Source organism: Mus pahari, chromosome 16 (genome assembly GCF_900095145.1).
Source record: "Mus pahari chromosome 16, PAHARI_EIJ_v1.1, whole genome shotgun sequence".
NCBI lineage: Eukaryota > Metazoa > Chordata > Mammalia > Rodentia > Muridae > Mus > Mus pahari.
Genome location: NC_034605.1, coordinates 39,932,459 through 39,956,924, shown reverse-complemented (window position 1 = coordinate 39,956,924; position 24,466 = coordinate 39,932,459). Strand labels below are relative to the sequence as shown.

Sequence of the window (24,466 nt, the reverse complement as noted above, 5' to 3'; positions counted from 1 at the left end):
GACAATAAAGAACCAAGCAAGCTAGCAAGTGCATCATTTGATTATATGTGTAATAGGAAAATCCAGAACAGACTAAGAAGGAGAGACATGTTGGCCTTGCAGGCATTGCAACCACAAAATGAAAAAATTATCTCTCTAATTGGGTGGTGTGGAACAGAGAGACCTGACAGAGGTTATCCGAGCCAGAAGAATCCCATTGGTATCATAGGATATCTAATGCTCAGTGAAACACAAATGATGAAAAACCATTCTTGTTTGACTTGGCATGGTCCTCTGTGTGAAAATTGATGATAGGAGAAGGCAGGGCCTTTAAGAGGCCAAGCCTTGTGGAAGATAACTAGGATATGTGATCCTAATAGACCTTGGAGGGGTTGGTACTGGTCTGCGAAGTGAGTCAATTCCTGGGAAAGCAGCTTATTATACAGCAGGGCTGTTTTGCAAGCAGGGCCCCTTGTGCACATGGCCAGTTCCCTTCCTTTTATGCCAGCACCATGCTGTTTGGATGCTCCAACCACTAATATTAAACAAAATCTCTTTTCTTTATAAATTTCCAAGCCTCTGTCCTTTGGGTACAATAACAGAACCGGATTCAAACAGGAACAAAAGCAGCCAATGAAAAATGATGGGCTTAACTCATATAAATATCACCCCTCATACAAACTTGGGCTTTATTTCCTGCCACCACGTCTGGCCACCCGAGTTCCATCCTCCACATGGTGGAAAAAGAGAACAAACTCCTGTAACTTATCCTCTGATCTCCACTCATACGACTGCACCCACACAATGATAATTTTCTAAATTAAAAAATAAGAACGATCACACTGGCAGCTGTGATGAGAAGCTCACAGAAGCAGGAATGAAGCTCGGGGGCCAATTAGGATGCTGTAATCATCATTCAGCTGAAATGTGGTGGTCGTGTTGACAGTGCTAAGAACAAGTCCGATCTGCACGTGTTCTGAAGACAGAGTCCACCTGACTGGCCTGTGCACATGAGAGGAAGGAGTGGATGAAACTCCATGAGTGACGGGTGTGAAATGCCTTGGAATTCCTGTTACCTTCCAACATGGTGGGAAAACTCAGGCTCAGTTTATATGGTTAAAGACATGAAGGTAACAGAACCTAGGTCCCCCCGTGGTCAAAGACATTGAACCAATGGGTATGAACTGGGGCCCTGAGTGGAACTGTCTATAATTCATCACATCTCTCTACACCAGAAACAGTTCCTTTCCAACCTCACATGCATCCTTCAATCTTCCTTGTCTCCTTAGCCCAATTAAAGGATGGACTCAAGCCATTCCCTGGCTGCAGAAGCAACACAACCAAACATGACAGCCTCATGCTTGCTCCTGGGCCTTTCAAATCATGACAGATTGTATGCGCTCAAATCATAAGCCAAAATAAACCTTTCCCCTGCAAATATTAAAAATGAAGGGATAACTCTATATGAGTTAATGGATTAAAATGATGTAATGTATTTCTCAATTGAGTCATTCATGTAGGGACCAAATCTAAGCCCAAGTCGATTTTAATACAGCTCCATCAGTCAGACCACTCAGGACTTGTCCCAAATAACTTAAAGGGAATTAGAACCTTATTCTTCTTTTGCTAATTTACTAATTAGTGTAGGTAGGTGGCATCAATTGCATGCAATAAAACGCATGTTGCCATCTGAAGTAAATCTTAGTCTTTTGCAAAATCACACGTGTCTGACCCTAAGCAAGCATTCTCCAGTGCCTCTACTGCAAGTAAAGTTTTCCAAGAAGAATGAGAAGCAGACTTTTCAGATTGGTGATTAAAGGGAATGCGTGGGCTAGAGTCAGCTTGGGAGACTTGAATAACTTAAACCAACCAGTACCTTCGAAGGTGTTATCATTGTCACTTGGCTATATTTAGTGTCCTTTGCTTTTTGGAAGAGATGAGGCAGCTCCAGCCTGTGTCTCCCTTGGCTTTCCCCAGACACCATAAATGATGTTGGCAGCCTCCCATCTCCACCACTCATACAGTGAAAATCTATTCCTCCTTCTCTTGCCGCGTTTAATAAACTTTATCTAGAACAATTTCTTGTGCGGTGGCGCAACATGGCACTTATATAATGGACTATTTCAGGAGCACTGTTCTCTGGGGCTCTGGTGCACAGCCCCATTTCTTCAGAGCTGTGATTGAGAGAATAGTCTGCCTCCAAGAAGAAGGGAGCCCTGAGGCTGAGACTATAAGTGGTGATAAGATCCTCTGCAAAGATGGGTACAAAGAAAAATGGACAAATCTTGCTACCCTAAGGAAACCTAGTAGCCAAACTCATTCCCCTAAGAAAAACCAGAAGAAAACCACTGCTTATTACTATCTCTGGAAACACCAAGGGACAAAATGCACTGTCTCTAAGGACATACATCCCTGGGCTCAGCCTGCAGAACTGCCCTTTGGGCTCTAGAATCCCGGGCTATGGGAAATGGAGCCACAGAGTAAGCAAATGGATCCAGGCTACAGATACAACTCTGCATCCTCAACCCCCCATGGAGATTGGAAGGGGAATGAGACTACTCCCCATCCTCCATGACATTCTGCAGGGCTTATCCTCTACCCTGAAAACTAGCAGTGGGGTTTCCACACAGAGGTCTTCCCAATCACAAAGAGGAGAGAGGGCGCTCCATGCTCCTTCTCTGCCATCTTGTGATTGCCTTGGCCCAGGTCAGAGCCTGCATGGTTGAAGCTCCTAGGATCCACCTTTAATATCTCTGTTTACGCCTTCCATTTTACAGCAGCAAACGCAATGCTTGGAACGTTTGACGACTCTTTTCTGCTGTAAGACCTCACCAACAATTACATTTCCAGTGTATTCTTTCTTCACCCCTGAGACAGGAGAGCTTGGCCTTGACTGACTCCTTGTCTTTTGCTGTTTTCCTGGTGACTTGTGTGCTAACGAGGGGAGGATGGGAGAGGGCAAGTGAGCCATATGCCATCTTGTCCAGGTCTTGATGGCAGCCTTGTTGGTTTTTCCTCCCTCCAGCCAAGAAAAAGGAGGTGCTGGTCAGAGCTGGCGAATACATGAGCCACCTTCTGGAACAGGGCCTCTTGCACTTCTTCGTCACGGCACGCATCAACGAGTCCAGGGATGTCCTGGCCAAGCAAAAGTCCGTAGTGCTGACTATCCCCAAGATCACCATCAAGGTCAGTGAGCATCACATCTCAGTCAAGAAAGGAGGGCAAATTGCTTAGTCAGTAGCCAGACTGTGTGTGCATATGGGGGGAGGAGGGGGTGTCCAAAAGACATAATGGAGCTAGGATCCTCCTGTTCTTTGAAAGAAGCAAAATATTCTATATATAGTCTCATGCATATAACACTCCTCTTCTCTCCTTATTTAAATATATAGATGTGACTGCAGATATAAATATAACCTGTGGTATAAACACACTTGTGGAGGAAGATAAAGATGTGTGACGAAGAGAGAGACTCAGAACTCTGTCTTCAGAATAAAGTGGGTCAGGCTTGCAAACTACCTACACCGTCCCTTCTGCATCTGGGGCAGTAATGTCATTCACTGAGGTGTGACTGTATGCAGTAGGATGTGCAAGCTGAAGTGTACAGCTGGGGAGCAGTAGCTGAATATACATATGCCGTTATAAGCACCAGCTAGATGAAAATATAGAGGATCCCCAGATCTTCAGAAAGCTCCTTCCTGCCTTTTTCCTGTTCACAGTCCACCCCACTCACCAAGATGACAAATTTTCTGGCTTCTGTTACCATGACTTATTTTTTTTCCCCACTTGGATCATGGCTTTAGTTGTGCGGAGAGCACAGTTAGCTGTCCAGGTAGTACAGGGTATTTCTTCTCAAGTTGCTCGGGGCAGGTGATAAAGGCAATCCAGGGGAATGGGTCACCTGCTTCTCAGCAGCATAGGGCAGCTTCTAGTGGGATCAGTAGACAGCCTTACCAAGACCCCTTCCAAGCACTGGAAGCCAAGCATCTAGTGGTCACCTTGGAGAGTGGCATTATATGCCATCTGGATGTGGCCTTAAACAACTTCCCTGGAGTCTGGAGAGCATTCTTCTCTTAGGAGACTGAGTGATTAGTACAAATCCTCCTAACATGAAGTATCCCGAAGTAACCAAGTAATCTAAGTGGCCTCAGAGATGGGACACTGGGCATGAGTGAGAGATGAGCTTTGTTTCTTATGAAGCACTCTTTAAGCTAATGGATATTGTGTGGCATTCAATATAGCTGCTCTGCTTGCTTATATCCTGGACCCTGGCAACTGCTATTAAAGTATCACATATAGAACTGAGCTTTTAACACTCAGTATACCCTACAGGTAAGCAGTACAAATGTTTCTACTTTATACGTGAGAAAACTGAAGTGCAGAGAGGCTGTAAAACTCGTGCAAGAACGCATCGTCATCAAGATGTAAAGCTAGGTCTCTAACCCCAGCAGTCCAGTTACAGAAGCAGCATGAGAACTGCCTCGTCCACTTCTCAAAATCTGGCTGTGTGTCAATGGTATATGAACCACTCCAAGATGAGGCTCACACAAAGCTGAATATGTATAGGGCCCATTGAAGAAAAGAATGCCAGACCCTCTACGTCTAGGAAGGTTTTTGTCATCCTCTCTCTTCTGTTCTTGAGATGCAGTCACTTACCATAGACCTGTTGTGATTGGTACCCTCTGCACAACAGGCCTTAAAAGGCAGAATGTAAATGAGGCTGAGAGAGAATCAGAATTCTGTAGGTAGAGTCAGAAACAAATGCTAAACAGGAAAACAGGGCACTTGGGTTACTCCAGGAGTGCCATCTTGCCACGAGAGCATGAATTCATTAGCTGGGGGCACAAGGACCACAGCAGCAGGAGGCACACTGGCTCTCTGGAGTCAGAGACTTGAAGATGTCTCTCAACCACACAGCAAAGGCATCTTTTGCTGCTCTTAGGGGGATGTAAGCAGAGCCTGGGCCCATGCTCAGATCTCTGCCTTTCCCACCAGAGACAGTTCTCATGTTCACCTCATTATGAAGCAATGGCTTGTCCCTGCCAAGATCTCAGGAGAAGCTTTTCTGAGCTGTGAAGTGTTCAGACCACAGTGCAAAATAGAATTTAATTGCACCACTGATAATAAAATGTGTGTATAGAAGAAACTGATACTTTTGATCTTTGGGGGTATTATTAATTAGAAGGGTTGGATTTTTTTTCTATCTTTTAAGATTCTTTAAGAGCAACTGAACTCCCCATGGCAGAATTACAGAGGTCTCATTCCACATGTTAGTAGACCAGAACAGGAATGGAACCAGGGTTGGTATAGTTCGGTTTGGGTTAATTTCTGTGACAGAAGCAGGGATTCTGGTTCTGGAGGAAACTCAGAGTCAAGGCCATTTTCTGAGAGAGAAGATCTGATACTGTCCAGGACTAACACTGGAAAAACTATAGAGTTTTTCCATTATCACGCAAGCCCTAACCATTAACCCCACCAATTTCAAGGTTAAAGTAAATCCAAACAGGAAATGAGATGTTCCAGGGAAAGGGACTACTCACCCTAATGCCACTCAGATATCACCCAGCTGTAACAGATCCGGATTTTAGAAACTGTGGGTATTGTACTAGGCACCTGTGACACTGGAGACATAGTAAAACAGAGCTGTGTCCTTCAGAAGCCAGTCATGCACTGGAAGTGATGGGGAGGGCTCAGGAAGGGAAGGAAGGGGCTTGCTGTCAGGGGGTACTGGAAAGATGGTCAGAAAATACTCTGCTGGACTGTTACATGGGAGAACACTTCAGAGAATTCAGTAAGATAAATGGCATAAAGCAGGAACTCCAAACACACTAAAAGTACAAAGCCCACAAGGGTTCCAAACACGTGGTCCAAAATTGCCTACAACATATCACCTCACCAAATGTTAGGAAAATGCTGGACTACTTTGTCTATCCCTTTGAAGCATGGAGGGGCTCGCAGCAGACTCAGCCTCTCGCAGATGCTGGGTATGGATAGATCAGGCACAGGGCAAACGTGAAAAGAGGTAGTTAGGACAGATCATTCCAGCCTCACTCTGCAGGCAAGAGGAAGAGGAGGCCAGCCTGCTGACAGGAGTGACAGCAGCTGAGAGATATTAAGCACTGGAATTTAAGTAATGCCCTTGTATCATCTTATCTGAGAGATAGGTATTACTGGAACCTTCACTGTACAGAAGCCCAGAGAAGTTAGTGCCTTATAGCACAGTGTCCAAACCATGAACCCTGCAACCAAGGGAATTTAAAGCTGTTTTCTCCACAGGACACCAATGTAACCCTACCAAGTCACTGAGCCTCCCAGAGTCTGTTTTTCCACCGAAGTGAGAATGGCAATAGCAATTCTTTCATCAATTTCATCATGGCATCCTTGTGTTGACTGGGCCAAGGATGTGTGATGACTATGTCACAGTGAACAGTTGATACATGCCACTGGCTCTTAACTATAGTTGCTTCTCTTCATGAGTGACTATCTCTTGGACATGCCTGATCAGGGAAGGACTGAAACCCCTCTCCCAGATCTCTCTTGGTGTGCATGTGAACTTTGGGCCACATTGTTCTTCACACTGGGACTTTTATAGGAAGCAGGACTGGTGGCAGCATAGACAGGAAGGTTTGTGGGTTGCAAAGTTGGGAGATCACAGCTCTGATGAACTATCAAGAATTTAGGCCAAGGGAATAGGCTGTCATCGATGAATAGTTATCATTCCACCATCAGAGATGGAGAGAGATACACCTAGGTACCAGAGGGAAGCATGGGGAATTGCGTGGAGGGCAGGGTAGACTACAGAAGTGGCTTTGTTTAGGGTAGAGGTTGGGAGTCAAGGAAGACTAAAGATAGGCTCACCAGAGCATGTAGAGACATCGAGAGTTGAGTGTAGAATGTGTTGGATGAAGCTTTGTCATTGGCTCCATGAAAAAGACTTTGGTGGAAACTGCCTCCCAACAGTTATACAAAGTCTTGGCCCCAAAACATTGCCTTCTGGGACTCCTAGGTTTGATCCCAACGATGGAGCTGCTTGAAAGCTAGAATTCAGATGTTGCCCACCCACCCCCCATCACCCTTTTTAGTGCAAATCTAGACATCCTGGAATGATACTAGATCTGGCCATCTGAATCTAAGCTACATTCACCAAAAGACATGGGCCAGTAGCCAGGTTCTTACATCATAATGGGCACATCTCCGGCTTCATTCATCCCCATTTCGATAGAGACTGGGTTTGAGTTAAATTTGTCCCCATTTAACTATGCCCAGCACCCACCCCTCATGAGTCACGGTGTGTGATCCTCATATGGAAAATGGCAGGGGGAGACATTCGTTAAATTTTAATGAGCATACATCTCTTTTTCTGTGCTATCAAAATATTTTGATGAGAAAAGTATATTTTTATTAAAAGCAGACTTGGAATTTTTCTCTGCCTTCCCATGTGTTGATTGTCAAAAGCTGCTTTAAGCCTTGGGGAAAAGGCTCCCTGGCATTTTAATTGTTCATGGGCAGTTGCCATTTGGAGAAGAGGGGCCACAGAAGGAAGCAAGCTGGTCTGCAGACAGCACATACATTTTTCGAAGTGCTGTGACCCACAGTGTGTGAGCAGCGATTTTTAGCAGGGTTCTCTGGTTCTCAACCATGAAGGCTTATTTTCATGCTCAAGATGGGCAGTGGCAATTGTGCAGGAAAGTGGGCAAGCCCAGTGCCATGGCAGGCTTCCAGACCCACATTCCCACCTAGAAGGCACTGGGCTAACGACAGCTTCACAGCTACCACGGGGATGGTAAGAATAGGTCACATGAGACATGTCACTGCTGACCTCCCCCCGGAATAAAATCCAGGGAAGGCCCCATCTCATCCAGCATTACACCTACATGTGCTGTGTTCTTGCGGGCTCAGAGAGACAAGTCTACCCACCCATCACCAGTCCCATAGCATGATGAAAAGCTTTACCCCCTATAAAAAAGGGAACACTTCCCTAACTGGACCATTTCATCTAACTCCAGAAACATTGTTTGTCTCAATAATTATCATACTGTTGTGCTCCAACTAGAGCCTTCCATTTGATGCTATGATTCATGCTAAGGTTGCCGGGCCATCTTAGAACCCTGACTCTGTGTGTCTCTGTAGTGAGGCAGGGAAGATGCCAAGGTGAATTCTGGGGCCCTGTGCCTCCAACATCCTGACTTATACACCTGTGCCTCAGATGGAAAATTAAAATTTGGTGGAACACTTGTAATACAGTCAGTGTCCTGAAACACTTAACAGTGTCTAGGTAAGGGATGATAAGGCTTCTATTTGCTCTACAAGAGCCTAAATGTCCTGGGTTTTTCATTAATGGCAAGTAGAAAAACAAAAAACGTGTTCTTAACCCTGAGCCCCATACCTAAGGTTTGGGAGCTCTGACTACTTACACTTCTCAGTGTGTCAAATATATACATAATATATAATATATATTTTATTATATATGTTATGTTTGTTATGTGTATGTACATATATATATATCATATGATATATACTTCATATATGTCAACTAAAAGGAGGAAAAGGTGACTCTGGACTACAGTTTCAGAGTATCAGTCTCTGGTCAGTTGTTTATGCTGCATAATGATTGGAACATGTAGCAGAGGAATACAATATCCAGGAAAATATGAAAGTAGGAAAAGGCCAGGGTCCTAGTATCTCCTTCAAGAACATACCCCTAGTGACATAACTTTCTTCCACAAGCCTTAATGTTTTCTTAATGTCCTTAATCCTTAATGTCTCCACATCTCACACTTGTAGCCTAAGCTCTCTGGGAGATATTTAAAATCCAAACCATATTATTCTCCATGTTTCCAATTTTAAAAATCAATCAATCAAACAAACAAACAAAAAACCCAAACTCATTAGCATCCCTGCTCCACAGTGACTCTGGCCCAATCACCAGAACTTAGCCCATTCCTTCAGGAGGGGGATGCTAAGGGCAAGGGAAGGAGGAGGGACAGAGGCCTCTTCTCTCTGAAGTTGTCTTCTCCCAGAGGATGCCAGATGAGGGACTTCTGCCACAGCTTTCTGTGCCTATACCCACCCACAGCTGTTAATCAGAGAGGATCCCAGCTGTCTGTTGAGGGAGACAATGAAAACTGTGTCAACAGAGGGGGCATAGTCTGGACTCTGTGTGAGCTGCACGGCCCTGATGTGAGCACTCCTGTCTCACCTCTCTGGACAGCTGAATAACATAGAGGCAACATAGAGCAACAAGGATTCAATAGCCCAACGTAAGGAAAATGACGGGCAGGGTCCTCATATTCCTAAGTAAAAAGCACTGTGAGTCATCTGTGTTATTAGAGCCAGGACAGGATACAGTTAAGCAATGATCTTGTACCAATTGCTTTAAGGTCTCAGTCCCCTCCTTACCGTGTGAACTCAAGAATGTGCCACACCCAAAGCACAGGTTGCTCTGTGTATTTCCTGCTTGCTCTTGTCTAAGTCTTAGAAAAGACAGACACACAAAGGAAAGCACGTAGAATGAGCAACCACATCTTCTTTCCTTGTCACTCTACGACATGCAAGCTACTGGATCCCTTGTTTAAAAGTATGTCCCCAACTTTACCCTAAATAGAAAATCCCATTATCACCCAGTAATATACCTCAAGGCCTCGAGGCCACCTTGTCACATTTCGCACTGGCGAGGAAATCAAATTCTTCCCTCGTAAAGTCAAAAAGAAAAAGGTGGGTGGTAGCTGTGTTTTCAAATATAGTTCAGGGTCATCTTAGAACTGGTGCCCTCAAAGGATGGTTTAGCGATAACATGAAAGCTAACACTGCAAATGATTCTTCGCTGGGTTGCTATTTTTATCTCATCTGTCAGGGATCACAGTGTGGGTGGTGTTTCAAGGAGAATGTTTTAAGTCAGAAAGACCTAGATTTATTTCCAGTTCGGTTCTTCCAATTTACTAGCTCTAGTTAGCTTTTAAGTTTTGCTTTAATACCAAGAGAATAGAGGTAATAATAACAATGTGACTCTCCAAGCCCATAGAGCTACAAGGATTTAATGGCAAAAGTAGAGAAAATGATTGGCAACGTCCTCGTATTACTAAGTAAAAACTGATGTAAGTCATCTGTTGTATTACTGTTATTAAACAGAATCAGGACAGGATAGGTTTAAGCAATGACCTAGTACCAATTGCACTCATGTCTCATTGTTCCTCCTTACTGTGTGAACTTAAGAAAGTTACATAGCTTCTCTGTTCCTCCATTTCCTTATCTGTAAACTCACAGTATTTGTCCACACTTCTTGTATAGATTGACTTGATATTTATAATTCTTGTATAGATTAACTAACTTGATACAACTTTCTACCCTGGCAGATATTTTAAATCCACTCTGTCAGTACAGTGTATATAAGCCACAATGAGGTTTTTTGAATCCCCCAAAAAGATAGCAGGTTCCACCACAGTCAGCGTTTTCCAAATTTCACTTCACTTTAATTCATTTAAGTCTAACAGAGGCCACCTGAGCTAGTGACTACCATCTTTGTTGGCATGGGCTTTTACATGACTTGCCCTTGGCAAAACTGTTGGCTTCATTTAGTAAATGACAGCATACATGTTAGTGGAGACCAGTACCTGCTCTGGAGCTGGTGAGCAGTTTACCAACAAGCAACAGCTTATTTCCAGCAGTGACCGTGGAGTGAGTAGGAGGGAAGAAATTCAATTTCCAATGATATGTGGAAGACATGATTGAAAGCACTTCAGATAAGGACTGTTTGGTGAATCAAACTGCCAACCTAAGTCATTTTCACTCTCAAACTTTTCCTTCCTTTCAGTTCTCTCTCTCTCTCTCTCTCTCTCTCTCTCTCTCTCTCTCTCTCTCTCTCTCCCTCTTTCCCTGTGTATGTGGGGGGGGGGCAAGAATGGTTTTCCTTTTCCTCAAAGGATCTGAGTAGCACTTGCTATCCTGACCTTCTATACAGGACAGAACTCAGTGCATCAATATTAACAAGTACAGTAGTTACCCTGGAAAGACATACTGGGGGTTGTGTTTTAAAAGTAGATATCTTAAATAGAGTTAGTTATATGAGTTACTTTTCTGCTGTTGTGATAAAGTACGAAGACGATCTCTAGAAGGAACGAGGTTCTTTGGGTTTACGTATCCTGAGGAGTAAGCGCCCACCATGGCGGAGAAACGTGATGCTAGTCAGACCTGGCAGTGGGAGCAGGAAGCGGAGAGATCACATGCTCAACCATAAGCAGGAAGAAGAGAGTGAACTGGACATGGAGTGAGGTTATAAAGCCTCAAAGCCCAACCCTAATGATGTACTTTTTCCATCCACACTGCACCCCTTATCCTCCCCAACAGCACTACTAACTGGAGACCAAGTATCCAAATGTCTGAACAATGGGAGACATTTTTTCATTTAAACCACCAAGGCAGTGAAACACTGGGCCATGAGCTATCTATAAAAGCTTAAGCCATCTCCAAGGACAGCGTGTCCTCTGTCTCTTTTCTTTTCCTTGGTCCCTGTCATAAGCATACCTCTTTAAACCAGTACCTGTGGTGCTGTGCCTTTCCTAAGCTCCTATAGATTTCGCTAAGGTCTCCCCTTAAGGCTTTATGAGAAGAAGAGAGAGCAAGAGAGAGGGGGGAGAGAAAGAGAGGAAAGAAGAAAGAAAAGAAAGAAAGAAAATGAAAGAAAGAATAGAGAGAGTAATATTGACATAGAAATGTTATCATGGCATTAGAAAAGTGAGATGTTCAGAACACATGAAGAATTCAACACAGACTCTTCCCCCCCCCCCCAGAACCATTGCCCTCTGTTCCACCAATACCATCACATCTCCCTAAGTCAATAGATATCATGAAAGTGGAAAGTGTTTTATTCTATTCTAAGAAAAAGGGAGGGAAAGTGCCACTCAAATTTTCTAAGAAAGCTATTGACTGTTGAACAGTTAAGTATTGTGTTTAGGTTGTTCTGCGTTTTTATGATTCAGCATCCTCTTAAGAGTCAGGGACAGGAAGTTGTAATTTTAGGAGCTAGAGGCAAACATAAGAGAATAGACAGCTTTGTTGGTTACTAAGCAAGCACACAACAGCCTAAACTGAGTCATGCTCCATCAACCACTGCTCCCCAGCCTCCTGCTAGAAACAGTATTGATGCACCTAACCCAGACACTAATTGCAGAGATAATACCTGGAAACAAAGTAATTGGGTGTGACACGTGAAATTAGCCAAGAAGACTCTGTCCTGTGATCATAATCAGATCTAATACCCATCCACAAAGGCAGAACACACCAGACAACCTTTCAAATACATGGTGGGCATTCCTAATCCCAAACTCCAAAAGGCAAAACGGTCTGAGCTCCAAGCCACCATGCAAACATATTCCAGAGTTTGGAGTATTTCACATTTTTGTTTTGTTTTGTTTTGTTTTGTTTTGTTTATGTTAGGGATAATCAGCTAGTAAAGTGCATATACAAATATTGTAAAATTTTCCAAGCTCTTATATCTAAACTTCTGGTCTCCAGCAATTCAGATAAGGAAACAGTCTGTCATTAGTGAGCTGGATGGATATGTCTTTCCACAATCCAGAAAGTTAGGAGCTAGGAGCTAGTTCAGCAGTATAGAAATGGTTCATAATCTGGGACTCACGGATCCTGGAAAATAATGGATAGCCTTCATGGTTCAGAGTGAATTCCCTGCAAATACATTTAGGTAGTACTGGATATGTCCATGTATGCAGAGAAAGTGTTAATAGCACCTGGTAGTGTCATTTCTTTTTAAATGTTATTACTATAATAATTATTATTGTTGCTATTAATTAAATGTGTTCCTTGACAAGTTCATACATGCATATAAAGCATTCTGATTACTCTCGCCCCAACCTCTCTAATCTCTTTCTTACTCCTGTCAACCTCCCCCCTCCTCACATTCCTGTCTTTTTTTTCCCTTTGTGACTCACTGAAGCAGGGCCCCTGTGTGACCATGGGTTTGGAACTATGCACTGGAGCATGCTGGGCTCCATCAGTAGCCAATAGTATAGCAAGGAAGGATAGCATTCTATGAATCAGCCTAGATCCATGATTGACTGTTGACAGCCTCAATCTGGTATAGGGCCTGGGGACAACTTAGGTTCTTTTATTAAAAGGCTTTTGCTCATCCTTGTGATGATGACAGTGAAGGCGGTTGTACCAAAATGCTTCTCTATTAGTGTCGCAATAGCAAACATTCTTACCAAAGATGTCCATGTAGCCTTTTCTAAGTAGAGAAAACTACTTTAAGCATTTCAGTGGGTTTCAACGTTATTTTAATTAGACACACTAGAGTATTAAACTGAGGACACCAAAGAGAAACAAATCAAAACACCTGGGAAAAAAGTGACAGATTCAATCTTTTCGCATCTCAGTAACCATGGCTTCCAAGGGTGGACGTTGAGGACAAGGAAGGACTTTGCTTCTCAAGGGATATTTGGCAATTTCTAGATATTTGTAGCTGTCATCATTTGTAGGGTGTTGGCATCTAGTGGCCAGAAGCCAGAGATGTTGTTAAATACCTTCTTGGCTCAAGACAACCCCCTCAGTTGAGATGCTTTCATTCCAAAATACCTCTTGTGCTGAGGTTGGGAAACCCTGGTCTCTAGTTGGCTGTTGGCTTTGTTACGGCTTTCAGACCAGGTTAATCCATTCACATTTTACTACCCAAGAAGCTACTAAAGTAACTTCCAGCCATGGCCCCATATTCCATTAGTTGGCCTATCTCTTCATTCAACCTTATTTATATTTAGCTTTGTCAAGGCTCCAAAGCTCCCTTGCTCCTGGTGAGCCTGTGGACATTTAAGTGAAGTAACTTTCATTGTTCAGTTGCTATTCAGTTGTTGTAGCTTCCAAAGCCCTTGGCCAACATGTCCGAGTTCTAAGTTGAGGCTCTTTCATAGAAATACTTTAATCTTATTCTGGCCAGTGGCTTCAAACTTTCTTGTTAGATATTTATTTCATTAAAAAAAAAATGCCAATGCCAATGATCCTGCCTCAGAAGATCTTTTTCTCTTTAAGGGTTGATTATGATATGAATATCTTTTTTCCTGTGTGCCTTGGAACTGAAAGAAGTGTAGTTCTTGTGTGAGAATTTGCATGAACCATGTTTTCCAATGGATCTGGTCCTTAGTAATAAGCCTGAGTGCTCAAAAGAAACAAATTATAGATTCTACCAACTGGGCTTCTATCTTCCTGTTCCAGAGTGGGCTGAGGTCTCTGTAATTGTAAGTACCCACTGGTTCAAGTAATGACTTCTTCCCAGCATACAACCCTTACCTTCAGATATGCCTATTTCTGTCTCCATCATTATTAGCTTGCCCTACCCTCAGTGCCCCTAAACACATCCTAGCAATGCAGACATGAAATAAACATGATGAATTGGTTGAAAGTTTTATCTTTCTGATAGAATTTCTTAAATCCCATACACATAAATTTAGTCACAAACCAGAAAAGCAAAACCATAAGATTTTATTCTCAGCTGTAAAGTCGGTAAGCAAGGGTCCTCTTCTCCAGGCAATGTTCTTTCTCTTAATCTCCATTCATAAGAAAGTTTCATCTCTGTGTGTGTCTTCCTATATTATGCACTGGCTAAAGGAAAAAATGTAATAATGATGGATTGTTACATAGAAAACTCAAGCAACCAGTAAATGCCACTTTAAAACAATTCCTCTAACAAACTATTTGCTGGGCTCAGGGCAGTTATTTACATCAAAAGCAGCACTAATGCTTAAAGAAGCTTGAACTGTGATATCAGGACCAAGAAGTGGGAGTGAGTGGGTAGGGGAGCAGAGTGGGAGGAGGGTATAGGGGACACTCGGGATAGCATTTGAAATGTAAATGAAGAAAATATCTAATAAAATAATGTTTAAAAACCCTCAAAAAATGCAGGGGTGTTCAAGGTGCTGAGAATAATTTAGAGTTGAGTATTCATCTGTAAATATCATCTATAAATGTATTGATCCTTCTAAGGCTCAGGTAATCAAGGAAGAGGGGGAGGACAACATAAGAGCTGGAAGAACAGCTATGAGCTCCCGACTTCTGGGCATCTATAACACAGTCAATACCATCATATTCATGGAGCTGTCAACAGTCACTCATGGATCAGACAGATCCAACCTGGGCTCTACTTCTTCCTCGAAACTATTGGCTAATGATGGATTTTCTGGGAGGGGTTGTCATTATCTTCAGTTGTGTGTCCAAGTAATTGTCATCACCAGGCTGCAGTGGACAGTTTCAAGTCTGTGTCCCATAGGTGTGGTGCACTGTTTAAGACTAAATGGTGGTGTCAAACATAAAATAAAATAAACCACAGCAAAAAATTACCAATGTGGAAATGGGACTTATAAGGAGGCGTGGACACGGTAAGAGCAGAAGGGAGATTAAGCAGAGAGTTATAATTAAGTGCGTGTTCTATATGTGTAAAACTGTCCAAGAACAAACTCAATAAACATTTTAATTTTTAAACTGCATTAAGATTTCATCTTACCCTAGTTAGAGTAACTATCACCAAGGAAACAAACAAATGTTGAGAATATAGAGGAAAAGGGACCCTTAGACACCATTGATGGAAATGTGTACTGATACAGCCACTATGAAAATCAATATGGAGGCTTCTCAGAAATCTAAAATTAGTATTACCATATGGCCCAGATATACCACTTCTGGGTATATACCTGAAGGAATTCATTCAGCAGACTAAAGATATGCCATGACAGAAGCAAAGCTATGGAGCCAGCAGCCTAGATATCCATCAACAGATGAGCAGATAAAGAAAATAATGTGTGTCTACACCACAAGGCAGTTTTAGTCTATCATAAAGATGTCATTTGCAAGAAAACAGATGGAGATGAGGATCAATATGTTAAATGAAATAATCCAGACTCAGAAAGACAAATATTGCATGTGTTCATCCATATGAGGAATCTAGATTTTTTTTTTAAAGCATGAAATTGAAAAGAGACTATTAAAGAAGAAGGTGACCAGCAGGCAAGGAACAGGTAGCAAGAAAAGTAATGGTGGTATCACCAAAGGATATATTGTGTGTGTGTATGTGTGTGTGTGTGTGTGTGTGTGTATACATATATGTGTGTGTATGTATATACATATAATGTGTGTGTGTATGTGTGTGTGTAAAAACATGGCATAACAAAGCCTGTTCTTTATATAAATAATAAGTTTAGTAAAAATAGAGAAAAACGAATGAGTTAGTCAGTCAAGACTATAACCTAAATAATTGTATCACTAGCATTGAGCTGTTTTATATGACACTCTGTCCAACACCTGATAGTCTGGGGGACTGCTCTAGGTAAAAGGGCCACAAATAACCTCATGTTCTCTGAACTTCTTCCTTCCTGGAATCAGACATGACTACAGATGAAACCTCTTGCACCCATTTTAGCATGGAGGTTCCTTTTCTTCAACCCCAACAAGGATTCTCCTTAGGGATTTTTCTAACACATCTACAAGAAAGCGCAAGCTCTTGCAATATTTCCCACCTCTTCATTTCTAAAATCCCTCATGACCTGTGCAGGAAAGTTGAGTTCTTTCCAAAAGCAGAGTTCACTTAGCTACCCTCACTTTGGAAATCTGTTGCTCCACAGGACACTCCTGCATCCTGCTGACAGGGAGCAGTTGTTGGCCACCACTATTAACATCAGCTCTAATTAGAGGAAGTTCTATAATGAGTAAAAAGGTGGGATTGTAATTAGTACATCTTTTCCTCATTAGATATTCCGCAGTTGAAGTAATAGTCTCTCTTCTTCTCATTGGTGAGTTGCCGAGAAGTAACCACACTGTAAAACCTCAGCAACAAGAGAAAAATGCCCAAGGAGATGGCAGCAGAAAGGTTGTGCTGTGACTAATGAGCTGTGTTGTCATTTTAACTTGTTTCACAGGTCCGAGGTGCTGTCATGGTTGGCTCTGATATGGTTGTGACTGTTGAGTTCACTAATCCTTTAAAAGAAACGCTACAAAATGTCTGGATTCATTTGGATGGTCCTGGAGTGATGTTACCCAAGAGGAAGATGTTCCGGTAAGTACCAGGACAAGGAGGGAAGCAATGAAGAACTAATGGAATTCTATCTACCTATCTATCAATCAATCTATCTATCTACCTATCTATCAATCTATCTATTTATCTATCTATCAACCTACCTACCTATTTATCTATCTATATCTCTCTACCTCTCCTATCTCTTATCTCAATAGATATATGGATGGATGGATGGATGGATGGATGGATGGATGGATGGATGAATAGATAGATAGATAGATAGATAGATAGATAGATAGATAGATAGATAGATAGATAGATAGATAAGCAGGCAGGCAGGCAGATAGATAGATAGATCTAATACCACCACTGAGAATATCTGGCAAGTTTCTCCTTTTTATGAACAATGTATGCTGGATATATTAGAAACAGGGTTGGTCTAACACTTCTATTAAGTTCTTTAAACTTCGTTACTGAGGTAAATACAGGAATGTGAGACTTAAAGAGTTAGACTGATGCCTGGTGGTGACAGTGCATGCCTTTAATCCCAGTACTTGGGAGGCAGGGACAAGAAGATCTGTGTGAGCTGAAGGCCAGCCTGATTTACAAAATAAGTTCCAGAACAGCAAAGGCTATATACAGTAAAACCCTGTCTGGAAAAACAAACAAACGAATAAAAGAGGTAGATTGATTTGCTCTCATGATACGTGTGAGAATACTCGTAAATCTGAGCTAAGGTGGCCTATTTCTGAAGTTCAAATTCAGATTATTTTACCACACTACCTCTCCAGGAATCAATCAATTCTAAATGAATGTCTTCAATGTTTCGAAGACATCCTTTTTCACAGTTTGTCCTTTCAACACCATCCTTCAGATTTTACCATCAGCCACTGCCTAGACGTGTTGGCCTCAGTTGCTGCTCTTTTAGCTGAGCCTGAAGAGTTTAGACTTGATCCAGTCTTCAACCTATGTAGTAATATGAATAGAATTCTGCCTCTTCAATGCCAAGAAGCACCACCAGACTATACCCAGCCATTCTTTTTCTGTAGCCTCTTTAAAAAGGTTGGTGCTCACGCAGTAGCTCATGCCATGATCAGGTAGCTCTAACTGCAGAAACAGCAGGCCCTTTTCTACCTAATTTCTTACTGGAGCAACATAAGGCCCACTTCATTCATCTGGTGGCTCCAAAAGTTTGCAAACAGCTTTCTCTTCGTCCTTAATTCTCCCCTGCCAGGTACCACATTCTTGTCCTTACGTCATCTTTCCTACCTCTAATGTGATGCTCCCTCCCTCTCTTTATACTCCAGTTTATCAGTGATCCTCTTAAAGCGTGACATCCAGAATGGATCCCAATCTTTGAGGTTTATTACTTTCATTTCTACTACAAATAAGGCCCTGTCAACATCAATCAATCTAGCACATTTCTTGGGAGTGACCTTCTAAGACACAGAAAAGGAAGAGGCGGGGACTCTGGAAACTGCCACATGAACCTATATGCTGGGAATTTTCCCAGTGCCCTTGGTAGAAGTCATCCTTCTCGGTGAGCTGTAGTACAAGTTCCAGGCCTTTCTGAAGCACCTTTATAGCTCATAAAATGCTCTCTGCAACTGCAGAGCTTACAACTTTTACATCCCTTCATCTCAAAGTAGCCTTCTTGCAAATGCAATACACAATGGAGAAAATTATTTGAGTGCTTTTTTAAAAATGCAAACACAAGCCATAACAGCCTCCCTATGCTAATAAGAAAGTTGCAAGGGGAAAAGGAATTAAATTAGAAATCAACGCCAGCCAGAAGAAGAGGTCAGAGCAATAGCCCTGTTTCCGTCAGAAATGAGAGTCTCCCTCACCCATTCTTGCACCTTCCCACTCCAATTAGATACAGGAATTGCTCAGGCAAAGTGAAACACGTTCTCTTTGCTGAACAGCCGCCTGCTGTATCCAATTTTTCCTCCTCAGTAACACAAGATTTCTCTGGGGTGCCAGAAAGTTGTGTTGTACCTGCACTTTGACTGTCTTGGGAATTCTACCTCAATCAAGGCCAACACATGTGCTAGGGTTTGTATAAGTGACCCAGTTCCACATGAAAACATCTAGTGGGGGAGGGGAAGATAGATAGATACATAGATACATAGATAGATACATAGATACATAGATAGATACATAGATACATAGATAGATAGAAGGATTAGATAGAGAGATATAGATGATAGATACATAAATAGATGATAGAAAGATAGCTAGATGATTGATGATAGATAGATAGAGAAAATAGATAGATGGATATAGGAGATAGATAGATAGATAGATTAGATAGGATTAGATAGATGATAGATAGATAGATAGTGTCTTAGTCAGGGTTTCTATTCCTGCACAAACATCATGACCAAGAAGCAAGTTGGGGAGGAAAGGGTTTATTTGGCTTACATTTCCATACTGCTGTTGATCACCAAAGGATGTAGGACTGGAACTCAAGCAGGTCAGAAAGCAGGAGCTGATGCAGAGGCCATGGAGGGATGTTCTTTACTGGCTTGCCTCCACTGGCTTGCTCAGTCCACTCTCTTATAGAACCCAAGACTGCCAGCCCAGAGATGGCACCACCCACAAGGGGCCCTCCCCACTTGATCACTAATTGAGAAAATACCTTACAGCTGTATCTCATGGAGACACTTCCCCAACTGAAGCTCCTTTCTCTGTGATAACTCCAGCTGTGTCAAGTTGACACAAAGCTATCCAGTACAGATAGATACATAGATAGATACATAGATAGATACATACATAGATAGATACATGGTACTTTCTCTGATACATGTTTCTAACATTATATGTCACTTTCCCTTGGGGGGGTCAAAGTCATGGAGCAACACAATCTAGGACTTGAACCTTATGAGCTATGATCAGAAGGTTTTTAACTTCATGAGTAGCTTATGCCAGGCACTTCATTATTGTAATGGAAAGCTGACTAATACAGCACAGAAATGGCTGCTACATCCCATAAAAAAGATGATCATCATAGTTAGTGACATAGCATATGGAGGATAGAGGTCAAAGTACATGGAGTCTAAGAATTATTTGCTTATTGTTAGCATTGGTATGATTAGAGAAATCAATGAAAGGAAACATGAAGCCAGTCCCTATAAAGATATCCTCCTGACGCATTGGCTTAAAGTACATTGAAACACATGTAACTGGTACCTAAGCTTATGACAGATGGGCCGAGGGCAGGCAGATGGAGACTTGTGTTCATCAGACGTTCTAGTGACTCGGAAGTTATACATGACATATAGTACTCAGAGTTCTGAAGCCAGGAAAGTCTAAGATAAAGAGCCAGGCAATTGGGTTTCAGTTGAGGACTCTCTTCTCAGCTGGCAGATAGCTATCTGTCTCCCTGCCAGGTTTTCTCCATGGTGGAACAAGAAGTAGGTAGGCATGCTCTATATCTCGTCTAAGTGCTTAAATCTCATCACAAAGGCCCCATTCTCACAACCGCATCTCACTACTTTACAAAGGCTTTGCCTCTAGACATTATTATATAAGGGTGGGATTTCAATAGATGTACTTTTGGAAAAAAAAAAACAATACAAATATTCAATCCACATTAGTCCCCAAACTCAGAACTAGAGTATTACTCTTTCCAAGCAAGAAAAGTTTCACACCTCAGAGTCAGACATAAGGGTATGGGGGAGGGAGTGACATGGCATCAGAAGGATTTGTTTTCAAGACTTACTTGATAATCTTCTCTGACTCCTCCTGCCCCAGGCATATACCTTTACAACTAAGACCGGAGGCAACCAACACTCACTTCCATAGGGCCAGATAATTAGAAATATCCCATTGTGCTTAATGTTGATGAGATCTAACCTAGAAGTCCCAAATTCTTGTAACTAGTTGACCTCCTGTATAATTCTATAAGCCCTATAGGGTTCTGGGTTCTTAATAGTCAAGAAATCACTAACTTCATCCATCTCCCAGATCTTTGTCTCCTTCATATCTGATACATAGAAGCTCTCCAGCCTGAAGTGGAGAGGACCTAGGGCGGGAACTAGTGAACAGGCAGTCAGAGCGGGAAATACAGAGAGCACTGTGATGTCACCATCTCCACTCAGTGCAAACTGACATGACTGCGGGGTGATTTACCTTCTGGCACCCCCACTCTCAGCCCTTCTGCCTCTCCTCTACTTCAACTGTTCGGAGTTACTGCCTCCTGGTGATCCCCCGGCTTTTAAATTTCTGTATTTGATACTTCCAGAATGTTAAATAATAATTCTCCTAGATTCATTTTTGCCTTTAAAAACATGATCAGGTTCAATGAATTAATTCAAGAGAAAAAAATTCCCAGTTTGATGAGCTGGCATTAAACTTAAGTTCTTAGAAGCTAAAGGCTAGACAGAGGATGAACCACAGGTGCTGTGCAGCTCACTGTGATGATGGCTACATCTGCCTGTGTGTGCTGGGGATGATAAATGGCCAGTACATCCCGATGCCTCAGCACATTCCTCAGCATCATTTTTCACGACATTTGTGCCCAGAAAATAGGTTTATTCCAACATTATTTCACTGACTGAAATGAGCAAACTGTTTTTTCTTCTTTCTGTGAGGCATGTATCCATAAGCAAAATGCCCTTCCTGTGAATTTTCATATCTGAGTATCTTCATCCATACACATACTATATGGATGGTTTTGCTAATTAATAATCACAAAGGAAGAAACAAGGCTGAAGGTTTTGTTCCTGCGGGAGGTAATTTCCTGCATTGCACCAGTCCATGATAGAGCCTGAAGCAGGATGACTTTTTTGTAACGTAGGACATTGATTATGTGGAAAACCTCAGGTGAGAGAATGGGTGGATCCGGTTAAAAACATGAGAGATGTTTTGATACCATAGACACAGATTCACATTGAATTATTCACTCTACATTAGGGACTGAGCTCCTGGGCACATGCAGGCAGAAGGGACTTTCCTAGGCCAAAGGAGCTTGGACACAGCAAGCAATGACCACAAAGGTGGAGGGGATGTTGATAACAATGGTATGTTTCTAACATTTCTTGCCACAAATTTGAGGGTATGTCACTTCGCTTTCCCAACCAGCTTCTAGCTCTATGCAGTGGTTAATGCTCAATCGCCTTTGTAAATAAGCAACAGTGAAGTCAGTGTTTTCCAAACGTTGAATCATAAAGTCAAATTGAAAACAATATTTATATAGAGATTGTGCGTTTCATAATTTGGAAACTGGTTACAATAATGTAGAGAGCCACATCTACAAAGAACCAAAAAGAGGAAAATATTAACTTCTACAAAATCAATTTGGACATTTGAATTATCACTGGGAACACAATACCTTGGGCCTTGGGAGAGTTTCCACAGTGCTTCTCATCCACTGGCCCCGTACAGGGGGAGAAGAACATTTCTCATTCTGTGTTTGGGGATGTGTGGCTCTTCTTATCACTATGGCAAAACACCTGACAGAAGCCACTTAGAGAAGATGAATTTATTGTGTCTTACAGTGTCAAAGGCAATAGTCCATCATGGAGGTAAGAGCATGGCACCTTGGCTCAGTGGCTTTGTTCTGGGAGCTTGTGGGGAGTGTTTCTCACACCGTGGTGGACCAGAACACAGAGAAGCAGGGACTGGCCATCACTCTCACATCAATCGGCTCTTCACCAGCTGGGGACTGGGAGCCTGTGGGGGGACATTTCATACTCAGACCATTATTGGCGCTCATCCCCTTCCTGTCCCAGAGCACGTGGTGACACAGACATCTGGAATGTACATTTTAATTTTGCTGACTTTAGGTGATATTTTGATTGTTTAACTTTATACTAAAAAGGTCAAGGAAAGCCATATGCCTCCATATGCCTCTCTCCTTTGACCACTGTTTAAAGTAATTCTGGAATCCCAAAGGCAAATGGGAGCTCATATGACTGCAGTGTGGGCTACTTCTGACTGTCCTTGGCAGTGCTCCTTTCTGGCCACTCCTACCTACCACATATATCCAGTCTCAAACTAAGCATCACCAGAGCAACTTTGTGTCTCCAGCCTGTGCCAAGTGGTTAGGAGAAGGGCCTGACGCTGTACCTTGAGACCACTCTCGACAGCTAGTGGCCCTGACTACTAAATCTCTTAGTGCTGTAAGTTACTTGCTGGGCACAAGCACTTGATTTCTGGTCCCCCAACACATTTCTGCTCTTTTTTAAAAAAAATTATTTTATTAGATATTTTCTTCATTTACATTTCAAATGCTATCCCAAATGTCCCCTATACCCTCCCCCTGCCCTGCTCACCTCTCATTCCTACTTCTTGGCCCTGGCATTCCCCTCTATGGGGCATATAAAGTTTGCAAGACCAAGGGGCCTCTCTTCACAGTGATGGCTGAGTACGCCATCTTCTGCTACATATGCAGCTAGAGACACGAGCTCTGGGAGTACTGGTTAGTTCATACTGTTGTTCCACCTATAGGGTTGCTCCACCTATAGGTAGCTCCTTGGGTACTTTCTCTAGCTCCTCCATTGGGGGCCCTGTGTTCCATCCAATAGTTGACCGTGAGCATCCACTTCTGTGTTTGCCAGGTACTGGCATAGCCTCACAAGAGACCACTATATCAGGGTCCCTTCGGCAGAATCTTTATGGTATGTGTAATAGTGTCTGGGTTTGGTGGCTGATAATGGGATGGATTCCCAGGTGAGGTAGTCACTAAACCCATCTGGTCCTGGCCTTTTTTTGGTTGGGAGACTATTGATGACGGCTTCTATTTCTTTAGTGGAAATGGGAATATTTAGATCGTTAATCTGATACTGATTTAACTTTGGTATTTGTTATCTGTCTAGGAAGTTGTCCATTTCATCCAGGTTTTCCAGTTTTGTTGAGTATAGTCTTTTATAGTAGGATCTGATGATGTTTTGGATTTCCTCAGGATCTGTTATTATGTCTCACTTTTCATTTCTGATTTTGTTAATTAGAATCCTGTCCCTGTGCCCTCTACTTAGCCTGGCTAAGGGTTTATATATCTTGTTGATTTTCTCAAAGAACCAGCTCCTGGTTTGGTTGATTCTTCGAATAGTTCTTTTTGTTTCCACTTGGTTGATTTCAGCCCTGAGTTTGATTATTTCCTACTGTCTACTCCTCTTGGGTGAATTTGCTTCCTTTATTTCTAGGGCTTCTAGATGTGCTGACAGGTTGCAAGTATATACTCTCTCTAGTTTCTTTTTGGAGGCACTCGGGGCTATGAGTTTTCCTCTTAGGACTGCCTTCATTGTGTCCCATAAGTTTGGCTACATTGTGGCTTCATTTTCATAAACTCTAAAAAGTCTTTAATTTCTTTCTTTATTTCTTCCTTGACCAAGATATCATTGAGGACAGTGTTATTCAGTTTCCAAGTGAATGTTGTCTTTCTATTATTTATACTGTTATTGAAGATCAGCCTTAGTCCATGGTGATCTGATAGGATGCATGGGATAATTTCAATATTTTTGTATTTGTGGAGGCCTG

General features: G+C 42.3%; 1 protein-coding gene across 1 annotated transcript in view; it reads left to right on the top strand.

Moving 5' to 3' along the window:
* Window positions 1-24,466, top strand: part of F13a1 (coagulation factor XIII A chain) — a 171,529-nt gene that overhangs the window by 140,770 nt on the left and 6,293 nt on the right. Inside the window, exons 13-14 of the mRNA XM_021215683.2 lie at window positions 3,005-3,165; window positions 16,887-17,023. Coding sequence (XP_021071342.1) covers window positions 3,005-3,165; window positions 16,887-17,023 — 298 coding nt within the window. The remainder of the gene's footprint in view (window positions 1-3,004; window positions 3,166-16,886; window positions 17,024-24,466) is intronic.